The following is a 14,351-nucleotide window of genomic DNA, read 5'->3' on the forward strand; positions in this document are numbered from 1 at the left end:
AAATGTTGATTTTTTTTTTTTTGGACAATTGATAGTACACTAAGAGGGTGGGAGAGTGGGCTAAATCTTACAATAGGCCAGTAATAATGTGGTTTAAATTCATCATTGACGAGAATTGAACCTAAAACTTTTTACTTACCAACGAAGAGAAATACAACCAAATCATAATACTAAGTGACATTATGCTATTAGGTACATGGTTTTATTACTCATTGATTGATTGATGTTGTTACCGTCATTGTGGCCACTGGCCCTCAATTAATTTCCATTTGTCATTATATAGTTGCTGTGTTTGTCAATTATGTGGTTGTCCGTAATATGCGGCTGGTGCCAATATATGTGATATGTAAGGGTGGTTCTATTCACGTACTTATTTTACTTTGTACACATTCGTTTGAATTTTTGGTCATATGATGAAATGAATTGAAGAAGATTAATAGATAAAAACTAATAAGAATATGTAAGAAGTAAAAAAAAGTGTGTAAATAACATTATTTATATCTAATTAGTTACGATCATTTCTATGTAAATTCTATATCTATATATAGACATTCTAGTGAGAAGAAATGACACTTTTTTATTTCTCCCCTCAACCTTTCTCTTGTTTCTCTCTATTCTCTCTTATTATCTCTTTCTTTATATTTTATTTCCAACACGACTGGTATTAACGTTGGAAATGAAAATTGGTTCTACTGATCTACCGTCAGCATAGTGTACTTGTATGGCCTCGGCTGTCAAAAGAGGCATAGTGTCATCATAGAGACCAAAAGTAGAGTGTTTGACACTTGCGGGGCTGGGACACTTCCCATCAGCATTGAACACAAACGGATAATTGAAGAGTTGCATTGAACAAAAGCAACATTTTCTCAGTTACATATAAATTAATAACAAGCAAATTAACGTTCATCTGTTACAGTTATGCTTTCAAATCTAACAATTGAGACACCATGTCTTGCAATATTGTTTTAGCCTGACCAGCTGCTTTTATTTTTAAGAGCAGCATTTTATGATAATCTTCAAAAAATCACACTAGGGAACTTGCAAGATCCATGACCTGCAAGAAGAATACTAGTTAATCAATCTTAATTCCCATGAAAATAGCGTGAGAAAAAGTTTAATTAAGAAGATGTTGGTTGGAAATTTTATTTGAACCCGAATCAAATAGTCACAAATGTAAAGTAATATATTAAAATTAAAATAAATTCATGATTTGATTCCCGTCAGAGTAAACAAAAAATAAAAAACAAAAATCTCTCGTATTAATTGGCATTCCCTTCGGAGAAGAGCAAAAAAAAAAAAAAAAAAACTTACTTGGGTCCAGAGATGTTTGCTCAGCCAGCCCATTGAAATGGCAAGTAGCTCCCTGGCTCCTAAACTTGGCCCAGTACGAGCTGAAAGCATAGCTCGCATGCCTGGTCAACGAAACCGGTTCATAACACTCCTTTCCTGGTGAAAGAGCATCACACGTCCTACTGGCATTCCCTGCAATGCACGCATTGTTTACAGCCGACCCCAGTTCTTCGTCATTCACACTCACACCCTTCGCCACTACGCACCACACCGCGCCCTCGTATGGCCTGTTGTTTTGCTCCTCCGGCAAGGGCTCGTAGTCCTCCAACGGCCGCTTCCCTACAATATATATACATATATAATCAAGTCGTTAAAGAGAAATATCAAAAAGTTTGAAAATGTAGAAAGAACACAGTTCTTTGTACCTTATCAGCTAAACAATCTAAAAAGTCTATTCCACCTTTACTAGAGAAAGGGTATACACTAGACATGCGATTGAAAGTTTCATTTAAGAAAGTATGTAAAATAGAACCAAAAAAAAGAAAGTATGTCAAACTTTTGAGTAAAATGTAAAAATGGAAAACCATTTATGCCCACACTTTTTCATTTTGCACGTCATTGTTTATTTCTTTCTCTTCATTCTCGTTTGATTTATTTAATCTAAATGTAAGAAATAAACAAGAGTGTGGGTGTATAGAAATCACTTCTTTAAAACATATATAAAAATTGGTTTACTAGAGGAATTTGAGGACCATGCCTGTCAAGTCAACGTCATAACTGGGAGTTCCATCAGCATGCAACAAACCCCAGTGCCTCTCCGTCCCTGGTCCTGTCTTTTGATTTTCATCAAACAATGAAAATATGAATGTAGGTATGACAACACCAGGCCTAGCTGGTGTTCCAAGAGGTGGTTTTGCAACCATTCTGTGTATCAAATTGCGGTTATATGTGGCGGCATTGTGTATATTAGCACCGGGTTGTTCAATGTCCCCAGAACTAGGCCAGCCGGTTTCCGTGATCAGGAGCCGGATGTTGGGGTACCCAAGCTTGGTCATGGCAAAGATCAATGAGTCAAGCATTTGGTCTAGGAGGTTAGTGTAGACCAACCCAGTTCCCGGGTCAGTGTACTCCATGGTACTGTTTCCTCTAAATAATGCAAAGTCTAGGCTAATGTTGCCAGGGTTTGAAGACCATGGGAAAAAAGGGTACACATCAATAAAGAAAAAGGACTTGGTCCGGTTCAAGAATCTCAGCATCGGAGCCATGACCGTATCAGATATATCAGCCCGAAACGTGGCTTTTGATGGTGGAAATGTTGATTGCAACGCATCCATGGCCAATGGGGTACCTACTTTGATGTTTGTGATGTTTTGTGATTTGAGGGAGGACTTAATTTTACTCATGGCAGGGACTAGATCGTACCACATTTGGCGATCTTGGTCCGAGGAGTTGTAACTAAGGACTTCATTGCCTATGAGGAGGTACCGGATCATGGTTTCGGGGTAATAGGGGAGGACATTGTTTCGGACCCATTCATCGGCTTTGGTTTGATCTGATGCAATGGTTGAGATTTCATTGTTTGGGACCATAATTGAGACTTGGAGATTCGTTCCAGATAAGAGTTTTAGGATTTCCGGGTCTGCGTCATAGAGTTTCACGCGCCCTGCGTTCATGGCCTTGAGGAGCTCGATAGACCGATTTGCAGACGGCAAATTGTTGCCTAGCCGCCCATAGTTTATGCCAATTTTGCTTGAGATCTCTGCAACTGTATTCAAATACAGAAAAAAAATGTAGTGAAACATGAAATTTAGGGTTATTAACTTATTACTATATAGCAAGGTGATGATCTAATTACGTGCATGGTTTCGTATACTTACATGAAAGACCAAGGAGAGGGAAGAGAAATAAAAGGAAAGGTGCCATTTCAGCAGTTGATGTTACGATCAATGCAATTGCAGGGATATGTGCTGTTTTGCAGCATGATCTCTCTTATATATATCTTGGAGAATGGAGAATGTGAAGAGAATGGAGTTAAAAATATTGGATAATTTAAAGGTCCATGCAAGATATTCTGGGTTGCTATATTTGCTAAGTGATCTTTGTGAGGGTTTGGAAAAGAAATCTTAATACTCTTGTTTAATATGAGGTCAAAGAAGGGGCGCAAACCATACAAATAAGTAGTCAAGTAATACTGATTGATAAGGTAAAAGGCAAAGGTTATGATATAAAAGATTATGTAGACGACGTGGAGCCTTCTTGCCTACCTTTGGTTCCATTGATTTGTTTACTAGTTATTTCTTTATAAATACAAAGTCATCTCTAATAAGTAGGTCCCACCATATTGATAAATTCTTATGTGTATCTGATACACCACGTTATATTAGGATATCGTCCGAATAATTGTGGATTATTGGGTGATTTAGGCTGGAGATCAATGGTAGCAAAAAAGGGAAAATTAGGATTATTGAGTTATAAGGGTAAGTTTGTATAATAGAGCATTCTTATGGTGGTATAAATTGCATGGTAGGAGATACGCATATCTGTTTGTGAAGTTAAGCTACATTTATGAAATATAATATGTATCCCTTATGATTGATAACATGCTATAATTGAATTACGTGATTGTGACATTGAGCTTAGCCTTGATAATGATCTTTGATAAGACTTATGTCCTTATTGAGTTATGGTTTCGCTCACTAGACCTTACAGATTTGGAACAAGAATGGCAAAGAGGTAGACGAGCTGAGGTTTGGATTAGATGAGAGAATTAGGAGTTTTATTTTTAGATACTTTACAGACTTCCAAGTCGTCTCGCTAGAAGAGAAATTTATTTGTGATGCCGTATTTCATTTCTTCTTTTATTTTGATTGACTCTCTTGTTGTTGGTTTAATCTTTAGGAAAATTAATAAAAAGGATTTCAAAACTTTGCATTTTACCAAAAATTATCTAATAACTTTATTTAATGATAATGACAAAAATAAAAAATAAAAAAATTATAAACATGGATGCCCAGCGTGCATCCTGTTTGAGTAATGTAGAAACATAGAGAATAATCCGAAGGATGACTTTGAGGTACGACTTGAATCGTTTCCTTAAAGTGTTATTTGCCCCCACTCGAATGAGTTTGCTAAAGGGTTCTTAGCAAATCACTTTCACAATACAACAAAGTATGAAATATTCAATTAGCAAAACCGAATTGTATTTCCTGAAAAATAACTAGAAAGAAATTGTATGAATGTGATGGAGAGCGAAGAGAGAGCAAAAAAATTGTGTAGACAACAAATTTCTGAATTGTGTGTGAAACATTATACCACAACATGTATTTATAGACATTAAAGCACTCATTCATTCTCGTTGAAAATATACAACTTTTATTAAGAGTGTTGACCCAAAAGACATGTCCAATTTCATAAATTAATATTGACTGGTTGCATCATTTTAATTTTAGTCATACTGTCTGAGTATAACACTCTCAAACATTATGTCTTTTAATCAAACGTAGCAACAATTCAACCAAAAGGTACAAGAGTAAAAGGGTGGATTATACAACCTTTATAAAGGTTGCCACATACATACTGCGCACGCCGCACCATTATATATATATACTAGAAAGTGTTACCCGCGCGATGCTGCGGGATTATGATATGTTATAGTAAAAACATATGAAAGATCATGTATCTAATGGTCGTGGACTTAATAATCATGCACTTAACACTGAACACCTAAATGTCATCAAACCAATGTAAACTTTTATTTAACTAAGTTCTTAGCAGTTCAGTTCAATCTTAAGTTAAAAAGAGTGGTTCAATTGACTAAAATTACACAAAGGAAGGGAGAAAGACAAACAAACAGTTGCAGAAAAGTGTATAATGACATTGATCCTGCAAGTTAAATATGAAAAATGTTCAAAAGAATGTAAAAGCTCAAATTATCCCTAGCATGAGTAGATTAACGATGAAAAAACCAAATTTGTATTAAGTTTATATTGCTTGATGCTTAACACTTCAGCGAGAAAAAATGGAAAGAAAAAAATATTGTTAAATATCCGGTGATTAGGTGAATGACAGTGAACATTATACTTAGTATAACATGAATATGCATGTGCATAGTTAATACTAAGCAAGAATATGCATAGGTAAGTAATACCCATCAATTAACCATTTTAATTAACACTTCAAAAAAATTGTTTACGTATAAAAAAATCTAATTCCCTTGTAATAACAAATTGTTGGTCAAAATACTACACTTCGAAAATATATAATAAAAGAAAAATAGGAAAACGATGCTTACCAATATGGACATATGGATTGCTTCTGAAAGGATGTTATATGCAAGGCTATTATCCCAATGACTTTGTCTGTAATAAGAAGAGTAACTGACTTAAAAAGCATCATCATTGCTACTTGCTACTCTTCCTACGTAATCTAAGAATATAATTAATCAAATAGATACGGAATCATATTGACCATAAACTATTACATGTAATTAAAAAAAATAAAGAGAAGAGAGAGTGAGAGAATGGTGAAACAACTCGAAAACCCTAGCCCAAAAAACTAATTGTTACGCAATTAGATATCTTTTAATAATTGCACATGTAAAGTTTTTTCTTGATAAGTTAGACATCATAAACATGATATTCCACACTTATTAATTTGATTGTTTCATTTTGAAAGGAAGAAAATAAAAGTAGATGTCTTACTTTTCTCAACAGCAAATCTATTGTTTTTGAGCATCTCTGCAATTGTGATAACTGTGGTAATAGCTGCAGTGGTACAATGAGATATTAATCCTTGCATCAGCTTTAATACTAAACGAATCAAATCTAGAATGAAGAACGGTAATATGCATGATAAAAAAAATTATTCTAAATGTTGGGAAAAGGGAATGAGAAGGTTACATTCGACTGGATTCATAATGTCCTAGTAAGGGGAGTTGGTATCATGAGACATCATCTGATAATTTAATTTTTTTCAAGAAATGGACAGATGTAATCATCAACTTACACTTTTAAAATGTAATAGTTTATAAAATTCAAGGCTTGAAAATCAAAAGGAATTACTCTGTTGAATAGAGAGGAATCAGCATTTAGAGATAGGAAAAGGTTGATCTTTTGACCTGCTAGTCTACATCTTCTATTCAAAGGTCAATTATTTTTCTAATAGAAAACTGTATGTTACATAAATTTATTGAAGTAGAATCAAACTAATGAGATTAAAGCGAAAATTTAAAACTAATGCACAAAATGGATTTGAGAGGCTAAATTTTTTTAAAAGTAAATAGGAAAAATTAAGGTAAAATTGTCGAGACATTTTATTATACTAAAGCCCTTGGATAGCTTGAAAATCTTACCCTTATTCATTCTTCACTCTCACTCTATTTTGCTATACATTAACACAATAAAATATAATCAGTCGCATAATTATTAATCTACAAAACAATAAGAAATTAATATAAATAAAAAATGACAAACCTATTACTTTGCATTCTCATTATTGCGGATACCCGATAATTCCTATCACCAGACTCTTACTTCATATAAGCCATATGTAACGTGCAAGAAAGTAATAAGAAATTAACTAAACTATCACTCAAGAAGAAGTTAGACAGAAGTGTGGAGAATACAAAACAGATATCTACTTCTAGTCTATCAATATGTTAAGATTGTATCAGGTTCAATGCCTAAATGAAGAGTAGAAATAAATTCATCCACGAAATAAGGTGTTATTTTTAAGTATTGTAACACAAATGTACACCCAAGGTAAACTACACATACTGGCATAACTCTTACACCCTAAGAAACGTGTTATTAAAATATTAGTCTCAATACATCATATTTGCTACTATCATTTTCAGGAGTCATGTGGTTTTCCATGAATTGTGAAGCATTTATATACAAAGTGAGATTTGCCAATACCTCCAGATATTTCCAAGTGTGCGTTAGTGTATTTTTTCCTTTGAAACATGCAGTTTTTTTTTTTACCTGTATTATTCCCACCATTAACCAAAAAGGAAGGAAAATTTGACAAAAGAAGCTATCTTAATACCTTTCAAAAAAATTATCAACCACAAAATAAGCACTGCATTTTGAGTCTATGAAAAGAAGAATAACCCAAAATACATTCACGATTATTACCTGACGCTTTCTAACTTTCTCTAAAACTTTCTGCTTTGTCAATCCCTTTTCTCTTGCCTGCCTAAATATAAAAATAAATAAATCACTTTCTTGCGAAAATTCAATAATTATGTAAGAGAGCATCTGATTATTTTGAAAGCAGTTGAGATGGGTTCTATAGCAAGGAATAACTTGAAGCATATCAAAGTTAATAAGTTCTAAGAGGGGTGAAAAAAAAACTTAGCAAAGAGAAAAGGTATTGAATGACCAATAATAAGAATTTGGTCACCTTATTTGATCAATGCCAATCATCCTGAAGTGAGTGTCAAGTACATTTAAATTTGCATAGAACAAAGCTTGAGAAACACACATCTGTGAATGATAAGAATAATTAATGTTGGACTTTTTTTTTCTGCTAAATGGAATGGTGATCATTTGATTCAGTAATTACAAATATCAACACATTTGTAAGTAAAACAATTTAAGAGTGTAGACAAAGCGTTTAAAATTTATTGAAATACAATGTGAATTCAGTGTACTTATAAAGAATGTAATGACTGACAGAACAATAAACATAATCAGAATTTTGGAAAGGAAATTATCAAACAGCCAAAATTAAGTCCACAAATGGTGTACTACGCAAAAGAAGAAAGCTTTACCAAATACCCAAAAGTTAAAAAACAAACACACAGGGAAAAAAGAAGAAGAAGAAGGTGAAAATACCTTTTATAAGATCTTGAGCTCCTTACACGCGTTCCACTTCATCTTCTTGATGGCATAGAAATCTCCATTAATGAAACCTTTATACACAGACCCCTTAATCAAGCTACTCTCTCTGAACCCATCTGTGGCCTCTCCCAACTTTTCAATCCCAAACACCCTGTACTTGTCCAAGCAATCCATTATAAATTGTCATAACAAAACATCGATTCCATGAAAAATTAAAAAATTCCTACTTTTAAACAGAACAATCATCACCCACAGCTTCAAAGGTGTTTTGTAAACCTCTCAGCATATCTTTCCAAATTGGATTTCTCACCTCCATCCTCTGCTACCTAACCTGAGCAATCCATGTTATATATACAAATAAGGAATTTCAAAATATTATAGCAGAAAATCAATTACATACAACTTTTCTTTAAACACTCTTTAAATGAAGAAAAGAAAACTAACCTCTTGTAGAAGTGATGAGAAGGAATGAAAAACCAAAACACCACCTGTTCAAAAATACAAAAATGAAAAATCAAAATGAAGAACAAAAAAAAAACAGCAATCTTCACAACTATGCAAAATAGCGAATTTGTGTTATCATCATACTATCCTCACCATTACCAGTATCACTACCACCTGCAATTCCTTGCTCGCCGATTTCAAATCACTCTAATTCTCATCCCATTTAACGGGTTTTGAAGTGCTACTAACTTCTACGATTCTCAAATCACAAAATTCCAATAAGGGCATATGCCGAAACACAAAAAAAATCCATAATTCAAACTTTAAAATGCAGAACAGACAAAGAAAACCCAAAAGTTAATCATGGCCATTTTTCTTCTTTTAAATTCCGGACAAAAATCAAACCACAGATATTCAGAACAACCAAACCCAAAAATTTGCCCAAAAAAAAACCTGAACAACAATAAAATTAATTAGTCTAAACCTTAAACCGCAGCCATATCCCTTCCTCAACAATTTTAAAATTTTAATTAAAACACAAAAATTATTAAAAAAAGGTTAAAGATAAATTATATAACCGTAGCCATATCCATTCGTCGGCAATCTTTCAATTTTAGTTAAAACGCAAAAATTATTTTAAAAAAAATGCTTAAAGATAAGTTATATACCAGATCTAGAAAGTGTTTGCAAACTCCCACAACAAAACCCTAAAATTGGAACATATAGGTTTGCGGCACCCAAAAACGAAATCAGAAAAAAGATCCACATGCAAATCAGCAAAAAAAATAAAGAGAACACTTAGCATGAATCGAATTTTACAACAACCAATTGAAAATTTTTCTTACCAACCAAAGCAGCCAAATCGTTGCGATTCCTCCGCCGAAATCAGCGGGAAAAAAACAGTCCAACCACCCCTCTAAACGATCGGATCCCGATGAAAACAGCGAGACACACACAGAAACACAGACAAACACAAAGAGAAACGGAAAAGCAGAGAGAAGAAAAGAAGAGGAAAGAGAGAAATGAAAGATGCTTCCAGCATCTTCCCTAGATAAGCTGATATCCACGCACGTGCAGCACGTATCATGAAGGGCAAAATGGACAATTTACTGCACAATCCCACTAAAGCCGAAAAACCATGAAGAAAATGAGGGACGAAACCGGAACGGCACTGTTAATGAACAGTGTCAATCCGCTGAGCTTTAGTATATATAGAATATATATATATATATATATATATATTATTTATTTATTTATTTATTTATTGTTGAAATCTCTAACAATCCTTCTCAATTTAAAAAATATGGTAAATGATATAATAACAATTCTCTTTTTATAATTAACCACAAACATATTGATATAACCATGCATACAATAAATGTGTCTTTCAAATTAAACCTTTAATTAGTGTAAGTAATTGAAGGTTATAACGAATGCGATGGTGACCTAAGTCTAAACTAACTATTCTTATGTTAAAACCGGAATCATTACACACATGACTATGTCTTATTTCCTTAAAGAAATTTCTGAACTAATTAAGCACCATTATGGCCTTGTGCTTCATCCTGGTTTCATGAACATTTACAAGAGAAAACCCAACTCTTGGTAGAAGCGGCACCACGTCTCATGTTCATATAAGTGAGGTTCATTCTTATGTCCCTGCTACTATATACATAACCACAAATAACCTCATTAAGAGATCAAACTCATCCTGCTAAACGTAGCAGCCTTGCATTGATCATCCTAGAATGAACTATATATTAATTTTTAGTGCTTTCACAACCACTTATCAATAACTTGTTATTAATCATTAAACTTTTTTAAACTAGTGATGTTCTAGACAAAGTTGGGTTACCATTATTGGTGATTAATTTTCAGTAACGGGTTTTAGCCCCATTCCACTAGATGTACTAACAACCAAAGCTCTTGAAAGTGCTTTCTTTAACGGATCCGCCAAGTTACTTGATTTAACATAAATAATATTAATAACTCCATCAGTTATTAATTTCTTGACATATTCATGTCTTAAGCTAATATGTCTAGACTTTCCATTGTATACCTTATTGTATGCTCTAGACAAAGTAGCCTTACTATCACAATATAAAGAAATGGATGACATTGGTTATGGCCACAACTCTATTTCCAATAACAAATTTCTAATCCATTCCACTTCTTTACTTGTTGCCGCTAATGCTATAAATTCAGATTCCATAGTTGAATGTGCTATACATTTTGCTTCTTTGAAGCCCAAGAAATTGCTCCTCCAGAAATTGTAAAAATCCACCCTGATGTAGACTTATTATCATTAGCACTTGTTATCCAACTTGCATCTGAATATCCTTCAAGTACTACGTACTAGAAACTCAGAGTAAGTTAAACTCAGGTTAATAGTTCTTTTAAGATAACCAAAAATTCTATTTATTGCTTTCCAATGAGTAGTATATGGATGACTAGTGTATCTAGAAAGTTTGCTTACTGCAAATGCGATATCTGGCTTGGTACAATGCATGACATGCATTAAACTTCCGATTACACTAGCATGCTCAAGCTGTGCAACGGACCTACCATAATTATTAAGCAAAGTCTCACTAGGGTCATAAGGGGTATTTGCTTATTTTATTTGTAGATGCTTAAACTTAAGAAGCAATTTTTCTATATAATGTGACCGACACAAAGCATAACCCCTATTCTGCTTCTTTACTTTAATTCCCAAGATAGTATCTACTTCATTCAAGTCATTCATTTTGAATTTTAAATTTAGATATTCTTTAGTTTCAGATACACTTTTCATGTTTGTACCAAAAAATAGCAAGTCGTCGACATATAAACATATAACAACATCATAATCATTTGTGAATTTTGAGTATATGCATTTATTAGCATTGTTCTGTCTAAATCCATATGCTAAATGTCACATTCCGGCCTGGGCCCCCACCACATCCCGGGTTCGACTCCACCGTAGCACGATATTGTCCGTTTTGGGCCTCGACCATGCCCTCACGGTTTTGTTTCTGGGAACTCACACGAGAACTTCCCAATGGGTCACCCATCTTAGGATTGCTCTCGCGCGAACTCGCTTAACTTCGGAGTTCCTACAGAACCCGAAGCCAGTGAGCTCCCAAAAAGCCTCATACTAGGTAGAGATGAGAATATACATATAAGGCTTACAGGATCCACTCCCCTGGGCAATGTGGGATGTTACAATCCACCCCCCTTAAGGGCTCGACGTCCTCGTTGACACATTTTCGGCCAGGGATTGGCTCTGATACCAAACTAATTGTCACATGCCGACCCGGGCCCACCACATCCCGGGCTTAACGCCACCGTAGCACGATATTGTCCGCTTTGGGCCCCGACCATGCCCTCACGGTTTTGTTTCTAGGAACTCACATGAGAATTACCCAGTGGGTCATCCATCCTGGGATTTCTCTCGCGCGAACTCGCTTAATTCGGAGTTCTTACGAAACCTGAAGCCAATGAGCTCCCAAAAGGCGTCGTGCTAGGTAGAGATGGGAATATATATATATATATATATATATATATATATATATATAAGGCTTACAGAATTCACTCCCCTGGATAATGTGGAATGTTACAATCCACCCCCTTAGGGGCTCGATGTCCTCGTCGGCACACTTCCGCCCAAGGATTGGCTCTGATACCAAATTATCACATCTCGGCTCGGGCCCCAACCACATCCCGGGCTCCACTCCACCGTAGCACGATATTGTCCAGTTTAGGCCCTGACCACACCTTCACGGTTTTGTTTTTGGGAACTCACGCGAGCACTTCCCAGTGGGTCACACATCCTGGGATTGCTCTCGTGCAAACTTGCTTAACTTCGGAGTTCTGATAGAACTCGAAGCCAGTGAGCTCTCAAAAGGTCTCATACTGGGTAAAGATGGGAATATACATATAAGGCTTATAGGATCCACTCGCCTGGACAATGTGAGATGTTACAATAAAATTACACAATCAAACTTTTCATGCCATTGTTTTGGTGCTTGCTTCAACCTATATAACGACTTGACTAGTTTACAAACTTTCTTTTCATTCACAGGAAGAACAAACCCTTCTGGTTATTCCATATAGACTTCTTCATCTAAATCACCATTTAAAAAAGCCATTTTCACATCCATTTGATGCACATGCAAATTATATAAAGATGCCAATGAAAACAATATTCTAATTGATGTGAGCCTAGTTACTGGTGCCTACATATCGAAATATTCTATTCCTACTTAAAACCCTTGGCAACCAGCCTGGCTTTAAATGTCTGAATAGACCCCTATGTATTGTATTTTCTTCTAAACATCCACTTACAACCTATTGCTTTTCATCCTTGGGGCAAGTCTATTAAAACCCATATCTGATTAGATATTAATGATTCAAATTCATCATCTATAACCTCTTTCCAAAAGGCTGCATCTCTTGAAGTCAATGCTTCGCTTAGACTTTTAGGATCATCCTCAATATTCAACAATATGGGTATATTTTTTTAGAACCCTTTTTCTATTTCCTTTGACTAAAAATACAATAGATTGAGACGAAATAAAATCAGAGCCTAGAGTCTTCTCTTTTCTTACTCTTTGGCTTCTCCTTGGTTCATTAATAGTTTCAGATTGTTTTCTTCTCTCACCTTGAGAATGACTAGTAGTTGGATTTGAGAAAGGTGTTTGATCATTCTCTTTTCCAGACATTGAGTAGTCGTTATAAAATTTATTTTCTATAAATTCAACATCTCTAGTCTCAACTATTGTAATTGCGTCTAAATTAAGCAACCTATATGCCTTTGAATTTTTTGCATATCATACAACTATGCTTTTAATTCCTCTTGGACCCAACTTGGATCTCTTAGGGTCTAGTGCATTGTAAAAGGCTACACAACCCCATACTCTCAAATATGACATATTTGGTTTTCTTCCTTTCCAAATTTCATATGGTGACACATGTGTCTTCATAAATGTAATTCTATCGTGTATATGACATGCAGTAAACAATGATTCTCCCCCTAAATGTTTAGGAGTATTAGCATTAATCATCATAGAATTAATCATTTTAGTAAGTGTCCTATTTTTGCTTTTTGCCAAACCATTTTGTTGTGGTGTATAAGGTGTAGTTCTTTGATGTACAACACCATGCGTTTCACAAAAGATATCAAATTCATGTGAACAATATTCACCACCTCTATCACTACGAAGACATTTAATTTTCCTTCCTTTTTGGTTTTCAACTTCAGCCTTATAGCACATAAAACACTCAAAAGCTTCATCTTTATTAGAAAATAAATAAACATAAGTGAAATTAGAACAACCATCTATAAATGTGATAAAATATCTTTTTCCTCCTCTTGTTAAAACATCATTAAACTCACATATGTCAGAATGTATTAAATCTAATAAATTTGTATTTCTTTTGGCACTTAGAAAAGGTTTCTTAGTCATTTTCGCTTGAATACATGTTTCACATTTATCATTGTAATCATCATTTCAAGCAATTAAACCAAGTGTGCGCATGTATTTTAAAGATCTAAAATTTACATGTGTTAAACGTAAATGCCATAAATGAGAGGAAGATTCAACAATATAAGCAGAAGAATTCACTTTATTATTAATACTTAGTTTAAACATCCCATTTTTCGACATTATTAACTTGTCGGACTCTAGAACAGTCTTTGTACCGTTCTTACACAATAAATTTGTAGAACAAGATTCTTTCTAATTTCTGGAACATGTAGTACATTAAGCAATGTCAATTTCTTCCCAGAAGTAAATT

At 34.4% G+C, this 14,351-nt stretch overlaps 1 protein-coding gene across 19 annotated transcripts; it reads right to left on the reverse strand.

The window, feature by feature from the left end:
• Positions 1-829: 829 nt before the first annotated feature.
• Positions 830-9,600, reverse strand: LOC137740798 (putative glucan endo-1,3-beta-glucosidase A6). 19 transcript variants are annotated; one of them, XM_088692189.1, is made up of 13 exons: positions 9,422-9,600; positions 8,577-8,620; positions 8,386-8,463; positions 8,127-8,283; positions 7,693-7,775; positions 7,425-7,485; positions 7,206-7,271; positions 6,641-6,672; positions 5,991-6,053; positions 5,582-5,648; positions 2,048-3,055; positions 1,312-1,629; positions 830-1,054 (listed from the first exon to the last, which is right to left on the reverse strand). In XM_088692189.1, the coding sequence occupies exons 11-13, from the start codon at positions 2,961-2,963 to the stop codon at positions 1,017-1,019; spliced, it is 1,272 nt and encodes a 423-aa protein (XP_088548315.1). In that variant the 5' UTR covers positions 2,964-3,055; positions 5,582-5,648; positions 5,991-6,053; positions 6,641-6,672; positions 7,206-7,271; positions 7,425-7,485; positions 7,693-7,775; positions 8,127-8,283; positions 8,386-8,463; positions 8,577-8,620; positions 9,422-9,600; the 3' UTR covers positions 830-1,016. The 19 variants fall into 19 exon arrangements, 12 of the variants coding, with proteins under 12 accessions (XP_088548315.1, XP_088548314.1, XP_088548319.1 ...); XM_088692188.1 differs by lacking the exon at positions 7,693-7,775; XM_088692193.1 differs by lacking the exon at positions 7,206-7,271 and having other exon boundaries at positions 7,425-7,481.
• Positions 9,601-14,351: the final 4,751 nt, after the last annotated feature.

Source organism: Pyrus communis, chromosome 4 (assembly GCF_041283825.1).
Source record: "Pyrus communis isolate YQ-2024b chromosome 4, ASM4128382v1, whole genome shotgun sequence".
NCBI classification, from domain to species: Eukaryota; Viridiplantae; Streptophyta; class Magnoliopsida; order Rosales; family Rosaceae; genus Pyrus; species Pyrus communis.

Coding starts and splice junctions, on each gene's coding strand:
- LOC137740798 (XM_088692185.1), bottom strand. CDS start 3,213: ATGGCACCTTTCCTTTTATTTCTCTTCCCTCTCCTTGGTCTTTCAT. Junction 3,056..3,167: donor CCCTCTCCTTGGTCTTTCAT/GTAAGTATACGA, acceptor ATTTGAATACAG/TTGCAGAGATCTCAAGCAAA. Junction 1,630..2,047: donor TTATGACGTTGACTTGACAG/GCATGGTCCTCA, acceptor TATATATTGTAG/GGAAGCGGCCGTTGGAGGAC.